This window comes from Megascapheus bottae, chromosome 25 (genome assembly GCF_031878675.1).
Source record: "Megascapheus bottae isolate mThoBot1 chromosome 25, mThoBot2.hap1, whole genome shotgun sequence".
NCBI classification, from domain to species: domain Eukaryota; kingdom Metazoa; phylum Chordata; class Mammalia; order Rodentia; family Geomyidae; genus Megascapheus; species Megascapheus bottae.
The window spans coordinates 18,726,321-18,750,386 of record NC_143533.1 but is presented as its reverse complement, the minus strand read 5'-3'; the positions used below and the strand labels follow the sequence as shown (position 1 = coordinate 18,750,386).

Below are 24,066 nucleotides of genomic sequence, written 5' to 3'. Positions count from 1 at the left end.
TGAACAGAATAATCAGGTAGTCTTTCTCCAGTGTACTTATAACCCCTGTTTAATAAATGTAATTTTGTCCCCTTTCACTTTGCCATTCCAGGCTCAAGTGATTCTTCTGATCATTCTTTTAATTGCTATCGCAAACTTCTTCATCGGGACTGTCATTCCATCCAACAATGAGAAGAAATCCAAAGGCTTCTTTAATTACCAAGGTACATACATTGACAAGTCAGATGTTTCTTAGCACCGGGTTGCTCACTCTTCTTCTCATTGCTATCTCTGTGATCACAAATCCAGTCATTAGAAGCCCAGTATGGTGGAAGGAAAAGCCTGCAGTTAAATTCAAGAGAGCCAGGAAAGGGCTCAACTCCAGTGCTCATTGGCTGGACAGGTCATCGAACATATTTGACTATGATTTTCCTGCTAAAGTATAAATGATAATTTTCCTGAGGAAATTATGAGAAGTAAATAAGATTGCAGATGGAAAAGCACCCTGTATCCAGTATTTGCTGTATAAGTTGTAAGAATAAGAAGTATATGCAGGGGAAAAGCACACAGCTTCAACAATTTGTTCAACTACTGCCAAGCACTAAAACTGAACAATAATTTTTTATTTCCTGGAAGACTTTTTGCCACTTAACTTGCTCTGGTATTCCTAGTCAAGTTAGGTTTTCAAGAATAAAATATTATAGGACTTATTTGTCTACACAATTCCTATGGTAACATTACAAGGTGTGGAATTTGACTTATTTCCTATTCAATTTCATCTACCTATTCTTTCCTGCCCTACCATTCCAGTTTACTCAAGACTCCACTGCAGAGGTTTTATAGTTTTTACCTCATTATTTATTTAGTTGTCAGGGTTTGTATCTACCTTCCCCACATACCCTTTATAAAACCATGTCACTTTTTTCTTCATGATTCTTTTCCTCAGTGAATACTGTCTTGGTTGCTTTGGATGTTAGCATCCTTTTTATTTATAGCCTTTTCTTTTTTCTTTATTTTTCTGATGTTCTAAATGATCTTTTTGTGTGCCAAATTTTTTTGTTCCCGGTTTTTCTCCCTTGCCTTCTCCTTTCTGTTTTTCTTCTAGATTGTGTCCTTTCTGCCTAAGTAATTTGGTGATAACTTGAGCAAGACTATTATTTTGTGAGCAAAGCTCCTTACCATATTATTCTCCTATCTAGGAGAATTTGAATCTAAGATTTAAATTTTGGGAGCAAGAAACTAACAAAGCAATTAGAAAATAAGTAGCAAAATTTTAGAGTAGCCCAACCCAAATGTTCTCCTAAAATTAAAATCATATTAAGGCATTGTTTTCTGTATTTCTGAATTTCAGAATATATTTTCTAGAGATATGTATCTGTGTGAATATGTATGGTGCATTTGGAGATACAATAACATAATCATGTAAAAATTATTCATCTTTCAGTCTCTTTTAGATTCCAAAGACACAGCTTGAGTCTCTGTTGACACAAAAAAATAATATTTTTTTCAGAACTGTCCTAGAGATTTACAACCTCATGAAATGCTTTTTTGATTCTTGGAAAGATATGACATAAAAGTTCATCAGGAGTACACTGTCATCTTCAAGTTCACTCCAATTTTAAAACCTAGGGATGCATTTACATTTAGAACTTAAGTATTTAATCTTTAACTCGGTGACAAAAGTCTATATGATAATTTTCTTGTAACTTATGTTGCAGCATCGATATTTGCTGAAAACTTTGGGCCAAGCTTCACAAAGGGTGAAGGCTTCTTCTCCGTCTTTGCCATTTTTTTCCCAGCAGCTACTGGGATTCTCGCTGGTGCGAATATCTCAGGGGATTTGGAGGTATGACATTTCCCCTGCTTTGCAGTCCTGGGAGGTAGTGGTGCAACTGATGGGCAGCATAAGAAATGCAGAGATTGGATGCAACCCTATTTCCCTATAGATTCAAAACTATAAGATTGCTGAATTATTTCCTGGTGACTTACAAGTTCCTTCTTTGAATGCTAAGTTTGGATTCCTATTTCAGCTAGTTCTTATTCAGTGATATCAGGAGAAGAGAGTCGATTGGCAGTACCTCATTTTCCCAATAAAGTATTGGAAGCATCTGTTCTCTTTGAAAATTCTAAGACCATAAAACATTGGAGAAAAGGAACAACAAAACAACATCATTGCTTAGCGTTCCATTCTGTATTAAATACTGTCAGAATTATTGTACTAGTAAGGATATTCATGTGAATGTTTGATGAAAGGCAACTATAAAATAGAAATTGTCAAAATAAAATACAAGTTTGTTTTTCTAGGGCATAAACATTGGAGTTCAAGCTGGGTACTCGTGGCTCACCCCTGTAATCCTAGCTACTCAAGGAAGCTGAGATGTGAGGATCACAGTTCAAAGCCAGCCCGGGCACGAAAGTCCATGAGACTCTTATTTCTGATTAACGAACAGGAAACCAGAAATGGCCCTGGGGCTCAAAGTAATAGAATGCTAGCCTTGAGCTACAGGGCTCAGGGACCCAGAGTTCAAGACTCACAAGTGACCAAAAAAAAAAAAGAAAAGAAAAGAAAATTGAGTGCATAAATTTTCCAACAAAATAAGAAAGGTCTTATTCAAAAGGAACCAATGACTTCCCCTATTTCACTGTTACTTTAGGGCTTATTCTCATCTACAAAGTCCAAGGGAAATAATAATTTCTATGATCACATTCCAGTCTTTAGGAAGGAGAATAAGAAAGTAGATGGCAAGAAATTTCTGCATGTATCACTTTGGCTGACATTAATTAAAATTTAGACCTGTAAACTTTCCTAGTTGCACAAGAGCCTGAGAAATGTAGTCTCTATCTTCGTAGCATGTGTTCAGAAAAAAATTAGGGGATTCTAGCAGTAAAAAGAGGAGGAAAATGGGCTCAGCATGGTGGATTATAGATTATAATCCCAGCTACTTGGGAAGTAAAGATCAGGAGGATTTTAATTTGAGCCTACCTTGTGCAAAAAGCTAGCAAGATCCCATCTAAACAACTAAGTCGGGAAGAGTAATACCACCTGTGAATCTAGCTACACAGAAGCATTTCTGCCCAAGGCCAGTCCCTGGAGAAACACACACACACACACACACACACACACACACACACACACACACACACACTCCTATTCAAAAGAAATAACCAAGAATAAAAAAAGGCTGGGGGTATGGCTGAAGTGACAGTGTGTCTGCCTAGTAAACATGTGGTCCTGAGTTCAAATACCAGTACTACAGAAAGAAGGAAGGAAGGAAGGAAGGAAGGAAGGAAGGAAGGAAGGAAGGAAGGAAGGAAGGAAGGAGGAGAGGGAGGGAGAGAGGGAGGGAGGAAGGGAGGAAGGGAGGGAGGGAGGAAATATTAGAGGATAATAAGCAGTCTGTTGAAACACACAGATTTTAACTCACACAAACTTTGTAACCAACTTCAGAAGTACTTTCAGTAGTCATCAGAAATTATTCATAAAGGAAAAGCAAATGCACTGTCCAGGGGATGTGAGAAATAAAAACATGGGCCAAATAAATATTCAGTTAGTCAAGGATAATTTTCTCAAGAAAGTAACACTTGAACCTGTACTTAAAGCAAATGCTAGATACTGGCCCTTAGCAAGCCATAAAAGATGAAAATAACCAGGCAAGAGGAATCACAACAGTGGGGGTTCTTTATACAGTAACTGGAAAAAAACCAGATGAGGCTGGATAACCTAGAGGACAGGAAGAAACAGCTTTTGGAGAAGCCTGCACAAGAGGGACCAGAATATACCTCCCCCAAATTGAGACTTTCCCTTTGGTTTTATTTATTGCTGTATCCACAAGCTTTGGTAAATGCTTATTGAGAAGATGAACTAAGACATTTAGATTTGCTGTATCACAATGCTGAGATAAATCCTTGAGCAGAGATAATGGCAGAGAAAAGATTTTGCTGAAGTCATAAAAGGCAAAATTAAAAAAAAAACTTGTATGAAAGTATTCAAGTAGCATTACTGCCTAATTAAATTTAGCAATGGATGGAGAACTTCTGGTTTTCAGCAAGTGGAAAAAGATCAGAGGTCACTGATTTAAATTTCTGAAAAACGGTTGGCACATTGTTAAATTGAAGAATATTGTGCTTTCCTTAGAATCCTTAAGAACTAGTTTGCATCAGATGCTTAGTCATCAGTCCAGCTTACTATAGTGCCTGAATTAAAGTCATAGTGGGCAAAGATACTGAAATAGTTAACTTTCGTTAGACAGGAGGAGAAATGCAAAGTCTTTCACTGTGAATCACAAATACACCTTTACAAATTTTTCTTCACTTCCTTCATTGTTATGAACAATGTCTTCCGATACTGATACTGGTTGCAAACCAATTGAATTGATTTCATTGGCATGGTAGATAAGGAAAAGGAAGCTCAGACTTGGCCACTGAAGAGAAACTGGCAGAAGGGCATTTGAGTACAGATGTCTAGTGGGCATCTGTATCGATGGGTCTGAAGCTATGGGGAAAAGGGAAGCCAAGGCTGAGAGCCATAACATGGATGAAGTTACCCAAATAGTCCAAGAAGGGGGAGAAAAGAGGTCCAAGGCACTACTCAGGGAAACACAAACATTCAAATTATTAATGTTAGAAAGAGAATCTACAGGGGAGGAGGGATGAGAGGGTCATTTGATTAATTCATGATTTCCAGCTATCAGAATGAGTCTACATTCACCAAATGACTTTTCTGATGGACTATATCTGCATATTCAAGGATGGTTTTTTTTTTTTAAAGAAAGCTCAAACTTTGTTAAGACTGTATTGATTGCTTGTATTGATGATTCTCATGTCCTCCAATGGGGAGACTAATGCCTACTGGTATTTTACTTCCCTCAATTCAATATTTATTGACTCTTGTTGTATGCCAGGTATCATTATACATAAGCAATGGATGCATTAAAATCTCCATTTAATAATCCCTGTTAAGCTGAATTGAATATAATTCAAGATGCTGCTTGGAAATTGATTTATTATGACTTAACCCCCCCAATAGGATATAAAATGGCAAATTAAATATGATGTGAACTCAACTCATAGAATGTATATAGATTTATAAGCAAGAGAAAAGCCTATTTTCTGGTATGAGCTTGAATTTTCCTCTTTCTTTACGCTTGTGTATGGAAATTGAACATCTCCATTGCAATCATTCCTGAACTAGATTCCAAATGAATGTGGCAGATTTACTATATAATCCTTTTTAGCTCTGTCAGAAGGATTTTTTTTTGCCAGTCCTGGGCTTGGGCTTTCTCAAGGCTAGCACTCTACCACTTGAGCCTCAGCACCATTTCCAGCTTTTTGCTATGTATGTGGTACCGAGGAATCGAACCCAGGTCTTCATTCATGCTAGGCAAGCACTCTACCACTAGGCCAAACTCCCGGCCCCTGTCAGAAGGATTTTTAAGGCAAGTGTAGGCTCAGTATAAAACAAATAGAGAGGGCTGGGAGTTTGGCCTAGTGGTAGAGTGCTTGCCTAGCATGCACGAAGACCCGGGTTTGATTTCTTGGTACCACATACTTAGAAAAAGCCAGAAATGTTGCTGAGGCTCAAGTGGTAAAGTTCTAGCCTTGAGAAAAATCCAAGGACAGTGCTCAGGCTCTGAGCTCAAGCCCAGGACTGGCAAAAAATAAATAAAAAGAGAGAGAGAGAGAGAAAGAAAGAGAGAGACAAATACATTTTCTGTTCTCTTCTGATATATTAACATAGAATTCACAGGAGATGCAGGGACGGGAGAAGCTGCTGGTATGTGAACTATCATACTTTTAAAAATGTAAACTCAACCTCCGGGACAGTTAGTGATCTCTTCTGTTTTACTGATCTCATTATTCACTCTAAACAAACGCCCAGAGAACTCAAACTCACCAATTTACCATCTGTTTTCTAGTTTATTCAGAATTTGCCATAGAAAGAGTATCCTAAAGTTTTGAAAACACAGAAGTACTCTGAGCAATCTATGTTCATTATTTTTGCTCTGATCGTTCCTCCATATTATTTTTTCAAAGGATCCCCAAGATGCCATCCCCAGAGGAACCATGCTGGCCATTTTCATTACCACTGTTGCCTACATCGGGGTTGCTATTTGTGTGGGTAAGTTGTGTGTATTTGACATCGGAATTACAAGACTAGTCATTCTTCACGTCTAGTGGGCTTTCGGTGGAACATAATTAAAAAGTTGTTTATTCTAAGGCAGCAACTTTAATTCCTTCCTTGGTACCTTAATACTAATGGTTTGGGTATTTGGAGGGTTTCAATGCAGTTAAACTGTACTGCAAGCATCATTAAGTCAGTGCCACTTGTCAAGTAGCTCAATGCTACTTGAGCCCAAAGACCATTCCATCCTGCCATACTAGATGATCCCACTGCTAATAAAGTCATTACCTCCAGCATCTACCTCCCATCTCCTAAGAGCACAGTGGAATGAAGACACAAGATATCACACCAAACGCAAATAACGGCATTAGAAATTTTTGAAAGATGAGAAATTCATGACAATGTCTCACCTTTGCACTGATGCCCTTTCCTATGGGAATGTCACTGTCATCAAATTAGAACAAAACCCAGCCAGAGGAAATGTAGAATGCCAGCTCTGATATTGCTTAGTGAACAGAAATTTTGTGTATCTCCCAGCTTGTTTCTACAAGTGCCTACGGTCACTTCTCCTCGGGGTTGGGGGCCACTGCCTGCTTATGTCACAGTAAAAAGAGAAGAAATATAGCTTCCCAGGATGCATAAAAAATAACATTCTGTGCACAATAAGAGATCCAGACTCAGACTGTCCAACTACGGAAAGCTGCTGACCATTGTACCAAAGAATATATCACAGTGGTCCTCCTCTGACTGTAAGGAAACTAGGAAAGTGAAGATATCTTAAACTATTTTCTGAAGAAAAAAACAAAAGCAAAGATTAAGAGCATTTAGATTCTTGTCTATCTTACTGCCTCTTACTGGAGGAAATTAGACAAGGTTATTAAATGTTTTGTTGTGGAATTTCCAAGTTTAGTTACAGCATGTAGTCTAATGCTTTAGGATATCAACACATTTTTAAATGACACTGAAGCCACCTAAACTTAAATTTCCCAAGTGGTTTTTCTTTTTCATATGGAAAATGTAAGGAAATGATAATGATGTCACAGATTTTTTTTCTAGCTTTTGTGCTACACAGGTAGAAAAAAATCTGCATCTCTGTACTTTTCCCAGGAGGAAAATAATCACGAAGTCAATATCCTTTCATTAGTACAAATAATGGCTAAGGGCCCAACTTCATGGAAAATGGAGAGATCTATAATGCAGAAGTAAACACACATGATTCAGAATATTCAGGTTGACATACATGAACAATGTCTTAAGAGGTAAAATCTAGAAAGGATAGTTTTGCTTGGTAATCAACATCCATGATTTTTATCACAGCACTGATTATTGTAAGTGACTTTTCCTATGCAAATGTTCTGTGATTTAAGTCTTTCCTGATTTCAAAGAATGTGAATTTTTGTGGCTAAGATTGCCATTAGTTTCTGTCCCTGAGACCTATCTTGAAGTAATTAGGAATGAGAACCCACTCTGATAGATTCTGAAAAGCAAACTGAACTACTTTGTTAATTGGAATTTAGATTATAGAGAATTTATCCTTATGTAGTTAAAAAAGGCTATGTTGGGCCGGGAGTTTGGCAAAGTGTTAGAGTGCATGAAAACCTGGGTTTGATTCCTTGGTACCACATATATAGAAAAAGCTGGAAGTTGTGCTGTGGCTCAAGTGGTAGAGCTCTAACCTTGAGAAAGCCCAAGGACAGTGCTCAGGCCCTGAATTCAAGCCCCAGGACTGGAAAAAAAAAGGCTATGTATAATCATATATGTTAATCACTTATCAAATACATAATGACAGAAATTACAGTAAGTAAAAAAATTCTCATGTCAAGATTGAAACATAGGGGCTGGGAGTTTGGCCTAAAAGTAGAGTGCTTGCCTAGCATGCATGAAGACCCGGGTTTGATTCCTCAGTACCATATACATAGAAAAGCCAGAAATGATGCTATGGCTCAAGTGGTAGAGTGCTAGCCTTGAGGAAAAAGCCTAAGAACAGTACTCAGGCCCTGAGTTCAAACCCAGAACTGGAAAAAAAAGATTGAAACATATATTGATTCTTTTAAATGTTCATAATTCCATTTCTCTATCCTAGAGAAGTATTTTGAAAAACAGAAGAAACATTTTATGCAGAAAGATATTCATCACAGAATGTTTATAATTTTAAGTCACATTAGCTGGGCACTTGTGGCTCACACCTGTAATCAGATATCAGGGGGCTGACATCTGAGGATCCTGGTTCAGAGCCAGCCCAGGCAGAGAAGTCTATGAGACTCTTATCTCCAATTAAGCACCAGGGAACTGGAAGTCAATCTATGGCTCAAAGTAGTAGAGCACTTGAGCCAAAAGAATTAGGGACAGTGCCCAGTCACTGAATTCAAACCCTACAACTGATGGGAAAAAAATTTGTACACTAAAATGTGATCATTAATATTAACTTTCAAATAGGAAATCTTAGTGTTTTATCTCAAAAGATTACCTTTATTATGTAAACATAAAGTAGACTTACAACCCTATTAAAACATTATACACTCATTGAGAGCAAAAGTTCTATCATCTTACTATAAGAGTACAATGTCCTCCCCTGATTTTCTTATAGATAAGGAAATCCGTACTTGAACACATTCAGACAATACTACTAACTCAGACATATGAGCTGAATATGTATTATGGACAGAACACCACCACACATATGAGAGATCAGAATGGAAGAGTCTCAGCTCCCAAGTTCTCGATAAGGCAGCCAAAATGGCAGCCTATTATAAACAGGGCCTTCTCAGGATTTAAAGGATGGTAGCCTCCTGTTACCATGTCTCAGTAAAAATTAACAATGAACACAAGCTAAGAACAGACCTGTTCAGACTCAAAATAATCCTGAGGGTATTCAAGATTAAACATGAAAGGTAAACATCGAGATTAAACATCAAGGGCATGTTTTCAGAAGAAAATTCAACAGGAGCAAAAGTTTGAAAGTAATGATAAGCCACTCCTTTTCTCACAGCGTCCTGTGTGGTCCGAGATGCTACAGGAAGTGTGAATGACACCATCGTTTCTGGAATGAACTGCAATGGGTCCGCAGCTTGTGGGTTGGGCTATGACTTCTCAAGATGTCGATATGAACCGTGTCAGTATGGACTGATGAACAACTTCCAGGTATACAATACTCCACTTCTGCCCAGGCCCCCCCAAAAGAAGCTTCCTTTTCTTGTTTTCAGTTTTAGAAATCTGCAACTGATAATTATTGGTTTGAATTGAGCCAAGAATGATTTATATGGGAGGGAAAGGAAGCAGGCAGGCATTGTGTGATATCAATCCTTGTGGTTATATTAACCGTGGTAGGAAGAAAATAGGTAATGATAGGAAGGGAGATCACCTGGCCCTGTGTGGCTCCCTATCAATTTCACAAGATTCCCGTGGTGGAAAGCAGAATTTTAAATTAGTTAGCATTTGGGGTGCATCTCCTACTTGGGCTTTGGCTTAGGAAAAAGCTCTGAAGTATCCCGAGGGCCTGAAATACAAGAGCAAGAGAAAAGTTGTGATTGGCAGACAGGAAAAATGACAGGGGGAAACAAAGGAGTTGGAAAACTGTAATACTTGCAACGTATTAATTTTTGTGATTGGTGAAGAGAGAGAGAAGTAGATGTGTTATGAAGTCTTCACTCATTTATTTTAACAACCAACACTGAGAAATTAACTTGGCTGAAGTCATTATTCTAAAATGTGACTAAAATTGATAGAATCTCATCGGGTCTCTGGCCTAAAATTATGTTTAATTTATGTTTGTGTGCAGGAAGAAGTAAAACTAATGTCTTTTTGAAGACTAGGAAAGAGCTGAGCTCTTTCCCAAATCCCATTAAAATGCCACTTTTTGCTGTACAGAATTTCCCCCATCAAAAAAAAAAAAACATACGAACACACAGAAAATGGGGGGAAAATGTCAAAATCTTGGAAATAATTTCATTCTTTGCTTCTTTTTTTCCCAGTATCTTTTTTTTTTTTTGCCAGTCCTGGGCTTAAACTCAGGGCCTGAGCACTGTCCTTGGATTTTTCTCAAGGCTAGAGCTCTACCACTTGAGCCTCCGCACCACTTCAGGCTTTTTCTAAGTATGTGGTACCAAGGAATCGAACCCGGGTCTTCATGCATGTTAGGCAAGCACTCTATCACTAGGCCAAACTCCCAGCCCCCAGTATCTTTTTGCAAGTAACATACAAGGCCATTTTGAAAAACCAAATACTAAGATCTTAAGAATGAAACAGAAGAAAGAAATTGCTTTAGAAGCAATTAGTTTATGAACAATTCCAAATCATAGGAAATAGAGAGGAAAGCATTTGTATTAAGATTTGGGTGTTTTCTTTTTTTAAACTGTTGGATGAGTCTCCTAACTTGAATTTTGCTCCTGAAGGTCATGAGCATGGTGTCAGGGTTTGGGCCTCTCATCACTGCTGGAATCTTTTCTGCGACGCTTTCCTCTGCCCTGGCCTCCCTTGTCAGTGCACCCAAAGTATTCCAGGTAATTCAAACACAAGAGCTTGTGCTTTTCTCCATTGCTATTTCCCCTGAACAAGAATCAAGTGGAAATATTCATTCTTACCAGCAATCACTTCCCATCATTTTCTGCAATAGTTAATGTTTACATCTGGCCCAAGTGCTCTGTCTGCCACATAGTCAAGATTGATTCAAATAATATAAAGAATGATAAACTGCGGTGTTAACTTGTGTCTTGTATTGTGTATCGTTTAATCTTTCCCCAAATCTTCTTGTTTGAATCACCTAGAGAAAATGACAGTGCATAAATATAAATGACAAATGTCTCCTCTTCTTTTCTATTAGGCTCTGTGCAAGGACAACATCTTCAAAGGACTGCAGTTCTTTGCCAAGGGATATGGGAAAAACAACGAACCCCTGAGAGGATATTTTCTCACTTTTTTGATAGCCATGGCGTTTATTCTTATTGGTTTGTAGTTTTCTTGTTCTTACAGAAAGCCAAAGAATTCTGATTACTCAGGCTTTTCCCTTCAGTTTGAGAAATTACCTGCTTCATGTTTAAGATTTCAATTGGGAATACTGGAATCTGTCTAAGAAGGAAATGAGAAATCCTTGTGCAAAGAGGTCCTTGGAGGAACTTAAGGTAGACTCTGGACTCTATTCTTGGAACCTGAATGTTGAAAACTTATTCAGCCAAATACCACTGAATCTATATTATCCAAATGCAGTTTTCCACACTGCTATAACACGGGACTGAGCTAGTTCAACTAAACGGCCTATGGTAATGTAGTTTATTGACCATCTGCTCAAAATCACTAATATTTGTGAAATATTTTCTGTCCTAAATCTAGTTACTCAGAATCTATGAGGAGAGCAATCTGCATTGTATAAGCTCCTCAAAAAGGCATGTAGACTTGTGAATTTGATAGGCACTTACCTACATTACCACCTTGACTTCCTTTCCTTAGGTAATGCAGGAATACCTATATAAACTTGGAAAGGCACACTCATCAACTGTAGCCCTGCATCTTCCTTTCTCTTCCCTAAGGCTCTAACTGCTGATGAGCACATCAGAAGAGAAGAGCAAAAGGGATGGGAACTATGTATAAGCTCTGTGTTTTCCTCAGTATATGAGGCCAGACATTGAGGTCTCCACATCATTACATAGGACACCCAGGGAAGTGACCCTAATTCAAGAATCTTCATAATATTTCTATGATGTGAAAGCAGAGAATACATAACTCTGTATGTTTGTCAGGTCTTGAGGAATTTAAATAAAAAGTGATTATATAGAGAGATGTTTCAGTTATGTCATTTAACCTTTAAGACCTCAAATTATTACTCTCTACTGCATTTAAATGATCACAGAGCCAAGGTTTGAAAAGTTTTGTATAAATTAAATGATAACCTTTAAAAATCATTCTTTCAGAACAACATGGATAGCTTCATACGCAAGCTTTATGGCAGGAGGGTTTTTTCCCCCATTCCTTTATTAGTTTTTATGTCCTAGAATCAGACACAGTTGCCACAGTTGCATCATTAAGAAGGATAAATATCTGATGTCTCTTATTTTAACTTAAATTGAACAGTAAAAGGAAAGACTCCACCTGGGATTAAATTTTACTAGATAGTCACTGAGGTAAAAATGTTTGGCAAGTCTTAGGAGGCAAAAGAAAAATGGGGAAAAGTATAAAGAGTAACTGAAGTCCTGAAAGTCGGAGAGAATATATTGGGAACATCTGGTAGAGTACTATTTAGTCTGTCACCATGAACAGCCTTTTGGTTGTATTTATAGCAGAGAACATTTAATGTGGGCATCTAAAGGAGAAGGTATATATCTATAGTACCTATTTTGGGTGCTATGATTTAAAGACATTAAAAATGGGCTACTTTTCATTTCTTTTTTTCTTCCATTGGCCAATAGTTTCTTCTGCCTTTCCACCCTTAGACACTATGCACCCTTAGAAAGTTCTGTTACCACAGGCTTTTAGCAATAATATTTACCACTCTTCCAAGCACCATGATATTCTCAGTCCTCAAAACTTCCACCCCCTCCACATGAATTTTGTTTTCTGTATATAGACATCCTGATTGTGTTCTGATTGGTAGGGTTATCCTGATTCTCACTTTATGGAAACTCTAAAAGCATATATATAGCTCCAAAGAAAAATCACCACCTTCTTAAACTTTGACAGATGCTAGCTGTGTTTTCAATTTCCAAATAAAGTCAAGCTTCCAGGCTATAACAGCTGTTCAGCCCCTGATCTCATCACTCAATTCTGCTTCTGTTCAATTCTACTTCTATTACAGCGGAACTCAACGTCATTGCTCCCATCATCTCCAACTTTTTCCTGGCTTCATATGCACTTATTAATTTCTCCTGCTTCCATGCCTCTTATGCCAAATCTCCAGGTAAGATGACATTTCAAAAACTAAAATAACCCTAAGCAAACAGTTTGCCTCAGTAAAATGAAATAAGTCAGTGAAAAGTGTTCAATCTGTGTTTATATGTTTTCTTATATGCTAGTGGGCAGTGTAATCCACTTTATTTTGGTGAGTTGGGAGACGACTTCTGAAATAGAAAAAGAATCATTTGAGCAATGGCCTTTTTGACCAACCGGAAAGTCAATTTTCTCCTGTGGCAATAAATTATTCATTGCAAGAGAAACCACATTTATTTCAGCAATGGAAAAACACCACTATTTATTTCCAGGGTGAAAGTGACCACAGAAGTGGAATAAATGTATATATTTGAGACTTCCTTACTATCAATTTGTTTCCTGCCCATGGTGCAGAAGAGAAGGATGAGTAGTTCCCATAATTACCTGCTGAGATCAGGCAATGCAGATTGAGGTTGGGCCCCATCACGTTGTGATGCTATGGGCTTCAGTGCAATTTTGGGGCTGTGGATTAAAGTTGCTCAAAACTTCACAGCAGCCACTTTCCCCTCATCTCCTCTTTGATTTCACTGGTCAATAGAGCCCCCTTTGTCTTTCCACCAAAATAAACTTGACATTATCTGCCCTTAGAAAGTTCTTCACCAAAAGGACTTCTATCAAAAATGGCAAATACTTTTTTTTTTTTTGCCAGTCCTGGGCCTGAGCACTGTCCTTAGACTTTCTGTGGTACGAAGGAATTGAACCCAGGTCTTCGTGCATGTTAGACAAGCACTTTAACCACTATGCCAAACTCCCGGCCCTAGTAAATACTTTTTTAGCGCCTACTGCCATCCCAACTCCCTTTTGGCAAACCTGCTGCCATTAAGAATAAACATAGATAAAAGAAGGGCTTTGACTCACCCAAGGTTCCTAGATTACAAAAGAAAACTGAAGACTTTGGCTTACTTTTGTCATATCCTTTTACTAGAAACAAATACAAGACTCCATACCCATAATTTTCTTTTTAAGGACAAGTTACACAGGTCAGCAGAAGCAAGAGTAAAAAGAAGAAATGGGAAGAAAGAGAAAAAAATAGAAAAAGAGAGATATAAAAACAAAAACCTAGAAAATGACTCATCTTGTCCCTCTCCCTCTTTCTCTCCTTGCCACATATCCTCATACTCACACTCAGACAGAAACCCAGACTCAAAAAAAAAAGTTATTTCTAATGATGTTCTTGAAATGCTAGTTCCATCTTGTGGTCATGTTGGAAATTACTCCAGAAGACTTAAGGTTCTGTTGTGTTTTGGCAACTCCAAATTTAAAACAACCTTCAGTGACAAATCAGTTTCCCATTCCAATCATATTCTCTCCTAGGCTGGAGAATTAATAGAACATGGAAACCTCCTTCATTTATAGGAACTGTGAGAAGTATTTTCATTATCAAATGCATGACATACTGCTGCACTGAGTTTTCTCATAAATGAACAAGCACAGTCTACTTGGGGTAATGAAAGATTGTTTAAGAAGTCAGGAGTATTAACTCCGTGATTTCTCAGTCTTCCCCATAAGCAAAAAGCTCATTGAATCAACCTTCTTTCTTGGATAACCGAAAGGTTCCTCTTCTTTAAGCATTATACCAGTACACCTTCTAGACCTTCAAACTCCTGATGAAACAGATTTACAGATAGTGAAGGTTTGGTAGTATGGGAAGGCAGTTAAGGTATGGAGGGGGTCTATGATTGTACATTTTCCAGATGTTGAATGTTTTCTAAATTTTACAATTTCCTGTTGGGTGTAATCACCACTTTTGTAAAGCAGAGATCCAAGCTCATAGGAAAGGACTAGAAAACAAGGTTAAAATGTCTAATTTGGGGGGTGAGATGTGTGGCTCAGTTGGTAGAGTGCTAGCCAATGAACAGAAGCATTAGGTACAAAGTTTGGGGGGGGGAATCCTAGCTTCATACACAAAAAATTCTAATATTTTGATGGCAGGAAGAAAAAAACATGTTACCTGTATTCCTATAATATACCATAGTATGACAGCAAGTTGTTTGGAAATTTTTCTCTGTACATTTCTTTACTTTCAGGATGGAGACCTGCATATGGAATTTACAATATGTGGGTATCTCTCTTTGGAGCTGTTTTGTGCTGTGCAGTCATGTTTGTTATCAACTGGTGGGCAGCTGTCATCACTTATGTCATTGAGTTATCTCTCTATATCTATGTGACTTATAAGAAACCAGGTAAGGCAAGCAAAAAATTCCTAGTAAGGGATTTCCAAATTTCTCTACCTGTTCACCAAATGTTTTATAAGCAACTTCCCAAGCAACTTCTGTTAGGTTTGTTAGGTATATGATACAAAGTAGCAAGATGATGTAAGGAAAAAATAATAATTAACTTCACTTAGCATCTATTACATTCCATATATTTATCTAATTTTCACAGTAATGTTATACACTAAATGCTATGCAATAGTCTCATTTTATGAATAAAGAAACGGGCTTTCAAAAACTTCATCATTTACCAAAGTAACAGTCAGGATATGATGGGGCTGACATTCTTATCAGAGTTAAGTGGTAAATTATAACAAATCCCACAAGCTTTTCCTCTTTACCTTTTCTGTTTCTAATTTCTATAAGTCCGTGTTCTCAATGAGTAACATTAAGTAATTAATTATAATAGTGTAGATATCACCAGAGGAATAGGAACAAATTGCTGAGAAAGGAAGATAGCATAAGAAACCTTGCTTAGGATTGTCTAAGAAAACTTTCTTGGTTCATGGATTATCTTCCCAGGGTCAAGCATTCTGTAAGAAATTAATAAATGTGCCTTGAATGAACAAAGAGGCTAAACTTAAAAGAAGCAATGAACAAGTTATTAGGAGATGGTGAATGGCACAGAGACCAGGAATGAGATTCTAGGCAAGGGAAAAACACAAGTAAAGGAAAATATAGGTGTGTAATATGTTTAGGACTCCTCATAGCCTTAATACACATGGAATATTTGAGTGCTAAGAAGAAGGAACACAGGGTACACCTTGAAAGGTAAGTTAAGGCAATTAAATGAGAAATGTCATCATTTTTTTTTTTTGCCAGTCCTGGGCTTGAGCTCAGGGCCTGAGCACTGTCCTTGGACTTTCTCAAGGCTAGAGCTCTACCACTTGAGCCTCAGCACCACTTCTGGCTTTTTTCTATGTATGTGGTACCAAGAATCGAACCCGGGTCTTCATGCATGCTAGGCAAGCACTTTAACCACTAAGCCAAACTCCCGGCCCCAAATGTTATCATTTTATAAGAGAATCTGGACATGTGAACACAAAGAAGATCCCTTAGGATGGAGAAACAAGGTGATTAGAGCCCAAGAGAAGAGCGGACTGAAGTGAGGAGACATCAAGTGCTGTGTTGATAGATTCTAAGTCCTCACTGCATGGCCTCTTCTTCCCTTACTTGCCAGCAAGGCAGAGATAGTAGCCACGACTTTGGAGGTGGTTCTTTTATTTTTCTTTGTAAAAAGATGGGTTTCAGATTTGTGAATCAAGGGCTGCTGTAATTCTAATATACTTAAAGCTTTGATTTCACTGCAAAATCTTACTTCATGTAAGAAAAGCATGAAACATGTTTTTAATGTGGGAAAAGCTCAGCCTTTTTTGATGGATAGCTGGTAAGTTTTGACAAACTTATATAGACCATTATCTACCACCAAATCATAAGACATTTGCACTATTCTCATAAGTTTCTTCACAATTCTATGTAGTTGATCTCTCTCTGCTCCCAGATAGCTCCTAGAAACTGTTTTACTAATGTCTGAACCTATAGTTTGCTAATGTCTGAACCTCTGATAGCATCTTCTAAATATAGCCATACGGTATATAGTTCTATGTGTGCTTTCTTTCACTTAGCAAAATGATTTTAAATGTATCTGTGTTGTTGCATGCATCAGCTGTTTTTTCTTTCATATTATTAAGATTTTATTATATAAGTAACAACTGTTTAAAAATTTTCCATTGTTAATGGACAGCTGATTTATACCTGCACTATTAACAGTATAGGGTGATTACATGTAAAGCTGCTATAGCTATTCATACTTGGGATTTCATGTGTACCTATGTGGATTCTGTTTACATATTGAGTGTGTACATAACTTTATAGGAAATTGCCAATTTAGTTTCCATGGTGACATTTTCTGTAATCATTTTTGTTCTCATTCCTGCCAACAATGAAACTCCTTGTTGCTCTACATCTTTATCAGTATATAAATAGTGTCAGTTGACTTTGTTTTTATTGTTGTTGGTCATAGGGCTTGAACTCTGGGCCTGGGCATTGTCCCTAAGCTCTTTAGCTCAAGGCTACCACCCTATCCCTTGAGTACCACTTCTGCTTTTCTAGTGATTTTAAGAGTCTCATGGTTTTTAGTGGCCAGGCTGGCTTTGAACTGCTATCCTCAGATCTCAGCCTCCTGAGTAGCTAGGATTACAGACCTGAGCCACTGTGCCTGGCATGACTTTTTTTTCAGCTAGTCCTGGGACTTGAACTCAGGGCCTGAGTGATGAGCTCCTTTTATTCAAGGCTAGCACTCTACCACTGGAATCACAGCTGTCTGGACTGGCATTTTATTGGAGGATGAGTCTTACAGTCTTAGTTTTTGCCAGTCCTGGGGCTTGAACTCAGGGCCTGGGCGCTGACTTTGAGTTTTCTTAAGGCTAGCACTCTACCACTTGAGTCACAGCACAACTTAATGGCTTTTTCGGTGTATGTGGTACTGAGGAATTGGATCCATGGCTTCATGCATGCTAGGCAAGCACTCTACCACTAGGCCACACTTCTGGCCCTGAATCTTGCAGTCTTACTTGCCTGGGCTTAAAAATGTGATCCTCAGACATAGCTCAGACTCTTAAGTAGCTAGGATTACAAAGGTGAGCCACCAGTGCTCTTAGTATCAGTTGATTTCTTAAGAAGATAAAATAGATGTAGACTGCTACTCATTGTGATTTGATTTACTTATTTTCAGTGACTAATGATAGTGAATATCTTATATGCAATCCATATATCTTCTTAGTTTAAATCTTTCGGTAACTTAAAATTTTTTTTATTACTTAATCATGAGTATTCATTATATATTCTGGAGGCAAATCTTTTCATAGTGTTTGTTTTGGAAATATTTTCTGTATTCCTGTGGCTTATCTTTTCATTTTTCTTATACTTTTTATTTGTTTGTTTTACCAGTCCTGGGGCTTGAACTCAGGGCCTGGGCGTTGTCCCTGAGCTTCGTTTGCTCTTAGCTTGCACTCTACCACTTGAGCAACAGCGCCACTTTTGGCTTTTTCTGTATATGTAAATTGAAACCAGCGCTTCATGCATGCTAGGCAAGCATTCTACCACTAAGCCAAATTTTCAGCCTATACTTTGTTTTGAAAACAGAAATCCTTAATTATTATAAAATCTAATTTATTTTTGCTTTATTTCTTTCATGGTTTGGCATTTTGTAAATGATGTAAGGTATCTTACCTGAATGGAAGGTCACAAAGTTCTATATGTTTTAATACTTTCTTAATTACAGTAAAGCCTATTATCTACTTGGAGTTAATTTTTATATATTGTGCTAGGTGGGTTCAAGATTCATTTTTGCACATATAAATGTCCGCTTGACCAATATAGGTTTATCATTATAAAAGAATAAATACCATAAGGTATATCTAGTGCCAGGAGCATACTCAGTACTTAATCTTTTTATCTACAGTTAAATAACTGATATCACTTTTTTGAGTATGAAAAATAGACTGCTAATCATTTCAGGTGGATCTGCCCATTCCTATCAGGGATTGTCCCTCCAACTACTTAAAAGGATCTGGTTAATATTTTTTTTAATGTTTTAATTGTCAGGGTAATGTATAGAGGGGTTACAGTTACATTTGCCAAGTAGTGAGTGCATTACTTCTCCCACATGTTTTTATCCCCATTTCCCTCTCCCCACCCCCTCCCAATCATCTTGGTTAATATTTCAATCCATAACAAACAGGGCTCAATGTGATGACATGCATGGAAAAACAAAATAAACAGAACATTTGGAAATGTGACTCAGGTGATAGAGCTCTAGCATGCCAAAGGCCAAAGGTATACACACAAAATTAAACATAAACAAGAAGCACTGGCTCATGCCTGTAATCCTAGCTATTCCGGAGGCTGAGATCTGAGGATCAAGGTTTAGTGTCAGCCCAGGCACTAAAGTCCGTGAGACTCTTATCTCCAACTAACTACTAGAAAACTGAAAGTGGTGCTGTTGTTCAAGGGGCAGGGTAGTAGCCTTGAGCTGAAGAGTTCAGGGACAATGCCCAGGCCCAGAGTTCAAGCCCCATGACCAACCAAAACAACAACAACAACAACAAACTAAACACAAAGGTAAGGGGGGTAGGGATGACCGCATTGACCTCACTTGTGATGAATATTATGCTGTAAAAGGTCAAATTAAAATGCTTAAAAAACAACTTCCACTCTCTTCATGGATATAGAAGAAATCCTAAGCAATTCAGTTTTACTATTCAACACAGAAAGATGAATGTACACTGTTGATGAGTACAGCTATCCCTTTTTTGTGATTTGAATTCAAGAATTTATGAAAACCCCGTGAACCTTGAATTCACACCACCATCACCCAGCCTATCCTACTAAGTAAGTTTTCCGGGATTGCAGCTTTACAGTCTGATGTGTAGCTGGAAAGAAGTCTCATTTCTAAGGATTCACATAAGGTTCAATGCTCTTTCTAGGAAATACAATGCTGTATTTTCTCTAATTTGAGCACTCATCTGTGCTTTTCATAGCCAATTGGAAGTATAGAAGAGATTGTCTTGTAAAAAAATAATTATTCATGGTGTACATATGAAAGGTCAATGCTATTTGTGCCAATTTTCCTCCTTCATCTACAGATGTGAACTGGGGTTCCTCCACACAGGCCCTCTCCTATGTGAGTGCTCTAGACAATGCTCTAGAATTAACCACAGTGGAAGACCACGTGAAAAACTTCAGGTAATGCTGGCTTCTCAGGCATCCTAGCATTCTACATGAGCAGTGGTTTTCCTCTACACAAGACAAATATATTAGAGAAGTTAGGAGCTTTTACAGGGATATTTCAAAAAATGAGCAACAAAACCAATAGTTTTACAACAGCACTTCTTGCCATTAAATGCTTCTCTCCTTCCACATTGAGTTATGTCCACCCAAAACAGCCTCTCACAGGGTCAAATGGTACCTCCCAAGCATGAAGATAACCTGATTTTTAGAGAGATATTCCCAAATCCCCATCATTGATATTGTCTCCAGTCTGCTTAACACTTCATGGCTTATCAAATTCCTTAGAGGAAGTAGTATTCTTCACTCTTTATTAAGTTATAGCTTATTTTGAATAACACTTCACTAAATAAGCTTGCAAGGAAAATAAAGAAATATAGCACAGAAATACAGGCTGGAGAGGAGCAGGTTGTATTGAGATTTAGGATAAGATGTTGTCCAGAAGAAGAAAATAGAGAATACCCCAAGAATACCTTTTGCCTGTCACATGCTCACCGTGACTAATTAAAGTAAAAATCTAAAGATGGAAAGATGGATTGGATAGATGGAATGAACAAGATTTCTGATGGGAAACTCAAAAAGAGAAAGATGGTCTCATTTGGCCAAGATTTCTATACCTGCCATTTCTACGGGTGTCTGGTTCTGGACTGACAAACTTTCACGTCATCTTCTCTTACTTTCAGGCCCCAGTGTATTGTCTTAACAGGGGGACCCATGACAAGACCTGCTCTGTTGGACATAACGCACGCCTTTACCAAGAACAGTGGCCTCTGCATTTGCTGTGAAGTCTTTGTGGTAAGAACCACTTCATCCAAGCAAAGTGCTTTTTCCTCCATGCTCACCCTGGGTAATTTTAGGCAAGCAGAGAAGATGGATGCAGTAATCAAGAAACAGCCTCTCTCTCAAGTCCTAGAACAAGAACTAGCAAGAACCCATGACCCTGAATTTAAATGGGGAGATCTGAGTATTTCTGATTTCACAAGAGACCAACTGAAAGTGATAAATATTTCCAAATGATAGCCTGAGTCAAGAAAACTTGAACTGGCTCAGAAATAAAATGAAAGCATTTGGAGTGATAACTGTCCACAGAAATTTAAAAGGCTAGAATGAGCCAGCTAGAGCACTATTATACAGATTAACCAATGAGGAGAGAACTAGATAAAAATGCCTTAGATAAACAGCTGAATAAATTCCCTTTTCATCAGGAAGTTTATGCACACTGGTGACTTCTTTAGGGAAAGTGTTCAAATTCAAAGTAGGTACTAAAATGTAAGCTACAATTATTGATCAATTTTTTCATGTGGGAGAAAGCATTAGAATCAAGGTAAAAATAAGTCTAAATACTCCAAATTATCCTATCCCTACTTGTATTCTCATAACTCTGTCTCTCCTACCAGTATATCTTTCTCACACACACATAAAATTTTTATCAAGTACAAAAAAAACCTTCATCAATTAGTGTATCTTTATACTCCCTGCATACTTACCTATTCTTCAAAGCACCTTTCTACAGTTTTTCTTTTCTTTTTTGCTACTTAATTCCAAACAATTTTTCTTATTTGATCACACAAGAGCCTATGGGGCAGAAAATCAAGGCAATTTTTTTTTATCATTTTACTGATTAGAGACTGAAATCTAGGATAATCATACTGGATCACATGACAAGCGAGTGGCAGAGTCTAGATTTCAGTCTAGACTATCTAAGTGTGCTCTGACTTGAACCACGAGGAGAGAACCTCAGTGGACTAGTATCCTTGGGAATGCTGTTGCTATCAGGTGCTGCTGCTACTTCAATTTCCAGTGCCTGCCACGAAATGGGCTATCAGGAAGTTGTGTGACTCTGGGGCCAGTCAGCTCTGCAGAGACACTGAAGGCTAATTTACTACATGCCACTGTAAGTGGAACTTTAGCATCTTATTACACTTGACAATATTCTAAATGCTATATGAATCACGTTGGTCATATTGTATTTATTCTCTGTGCTTATATGACAGTAACTTGAATAATATCACTAAATGCAGTTATTCAGCTAGGGGTGGAGAGAATTCTACTGAGTATCTAAGATTGACAGATTAAGTAACGACCAGCTGTGACTCTAGAGGTATTTTTAAAAGCTTATCAAAACCCCTTCTCTCATATTATCAACTTTGGTGCCCTGGATTACTGGATTTCATTTTGGCCAATATAATATAGAAGCAGTTTGGGGTGTTTTTCTTCTCTAGCAATTTAGAGAAAATTTAGTTTAACAGGCAATAAAATATCTTCAGGACTGGAGAAATGAACTGGCAGTAAAAAGTCATATATTGGCAAGGGAGGAAAGGTCTTCTACAGAGCTATGAAATATTGCTTTTAATTAACCCTTTGTTGCTTTAGCTGAAATAAAGAATTAAGATGCTAAAATATCTTTTCCTTCAAAACAAGTACCTAAGTCTGTGTGACCCTAATTGTTTGATATATATGTTGCATTACATTATACTTTATTGTTCTGATCTCTCCATGGATGGTCCAGAAGTCTTGCTCCCATTTGCTAATATTCTCTTGAGGACAGAAAGTAGTAATAACTTTCCACTGAGTCATTTCCTAACTCAAACATTGAGCACAATGTTTAAAAAATAAAAACAAAAATTGGAGGTAGGTGCCAGTGGTTCACGTCTGTAATCCTCCTTTGCAAACCCTTTACTGTTCTTTCCTGTGTGTCACCAGGCATTCCCTCATTCCCTTCATTCACTGAGATAGTTCATTAAATAAAGGTTAATAAGTCCAGGCTACAGAGGTGGTCCAGGTCCAGATAATCACAGTTAAAGCAAGGTTAGACAGAAAAGTCTGAGAGACTCTTCTCCAGAATAACCAGTAATATCCTATCAGCTTCTCTAGAATAATTAGAAATTATTTTACTCACTTCTGAATCATTGTCATAGTATATACCAAAAAAATCTAAGTTTCTTTGTTCAAATTCTGAACTGATTCCTTCAGTCATATTTTGACATTCTGACTAAAGCTCTATCATCAATTAATTGGGTGGTAAAGTCCTTTTTGTGATTATGACACATTTGAATGCTTAATAATTGCATTCCAAGACACCTTCTCTGTTAGTTTGTTGTATCCTGGATACATTTGCACTTCATTCTTGTTTCTCATTAATAAGTGTGCTACAAGGGGATTATGTTCCCTTTTAGCAAAAAGAGACTGTACATGAAATATTTTTATGACTTCTCAGTATGACAAGCTTAGTCATTAAAATAAATCTCTCTGTCACAATTAATGTTTAATCTGGATTTCTATAATATGAATAGACATCTGCTAGACTGTATTTATTTAAATAAATGCCATTTTCCTCAGGGGCTCATAGTCATTGTGGTATGACTCAGTATACTGATGATCCAGTCATTGTTTTTAGCCATTGTAAATGTTTCTTTATCTAATGGCTGTTGTTACCATTCAACTTCAATAAAATACTTCCTCATTCCTGAGTAGTAGGTGGCATCTAGAATGCCCACAGCTAGGTTGATAGTTTGAAATTCATTAATAGTCTGGAAACCTGAGCTAAATTTGATTCAAAATAATATCTCTTTCTCGAGTCCAGGTCTTTCTATTTAATAAATTTCTTTCCTATTTTTTTAACTTTTCTATCCTCATTGAAGATTCTTTTTTAATTTAATATAAATCAACCAAAATGATTCATACACTGGCAGACTCTAGAAATCATATTGGAAAAATCACAATATATTAAATACTAAAAAGAAAAACTTGGCCCGGTGCCTGTGGCTCACCTATGTAATCCTAGCTACTCAGCAGGCTGAGATCTAAGGATCTAGGTTCAAAGCCAGCCAGGCACAAAAGCCCGTGAGACTCTTATCTCCAATTAACCACCAGAAAACTGGAAGTGGTGCTGTGGCTCAAGTTGGTAGAATGCTAGCCCTGAGCTAAAGAGCTCAGGGACAGAACCCAAACCCAGAGTTCAAGCCTCACAACTGACAAAAAAAAAAAAAAAAGAAGAAAAAAAGGAAAATCTTGATCTAATTTAAACAAACTATAAAAACAGACATAATT

The 24,066-nt window shown here is 37.6% G+C and overlaps 1 protein-coding gene and 1 long non-coding RNA gene across 6 annotated transcripts in view; one reads left to right on the top strand and one right to left on the bottom strand.

The window, feature by feature from the left end:
- The window catches only part of LOC150046516 (uncharacterized), an 82,621-nt gene that overhangs the window by 15,357 nt on the left and 43,198 nt on the right, over positions 1-24,066 (bottom strand). The window contains exon 5 of one of the 2 annotated variants that reach the window (XR_016539709.1): positions 10,681-10,859. The exons of the other annotated variant lie outside the window; for it this stretch is intronic. This is a non-coding gene — a long non-coding RNA (uncharacterized LOC150046516). The remainder of the gene's footprint in view (positions 1-10,680; positions 10,860-24,066) is intronic. 2 annotated transcript variants of the gene reach the window in all.
- Positions 1-24,066, top strand: part of Slc12a1 (solute carrier family 12 member 1) — an 82,733-nt gene that overhangs the window by 26,509 nt on the left and 32,158 nt on the right. For all 4 annotated transcript variants that reach the window (XM_090358460.1, XM_090358459.1, XM_090358461.1 and 1 more), the window contains exons 8-17: positions 92-203; positions 1,698-1,825; positions 6,013-6,097; positions 9,090-9,241; positions 10,492-10,599; positions 10,920-11,043; positions 12,885-12,986; positions 15,043-15,198; positions 19,875-19,974; positions 20,700-20,811. In XM_090358460.1, coding sequence (XP_090214586.1) covers positions 92-203; positions 1,698-1,825; positions 6,013-6,097; positions 9,090-9,241; positions 10,492-10,599; positions 10,920-11,043; positions 12,885-12,986; positions 15,043-15,198; positions 19,875-19,974; positions 20,700-20,811 — 1,179 coding nt within the window. The remainder of the gene's footprint in view (positions 1-91; positions 204-1,697; positions 1,826-6,012; positions 6,098-9,089; positions 9,242-10,491; positions 10,600-10,919; positions 11,044-12,884; positions 12,987-15,042; positions 15,199-19,874; positions 19,975-20,699; positions 20,812-24,066) is intronic.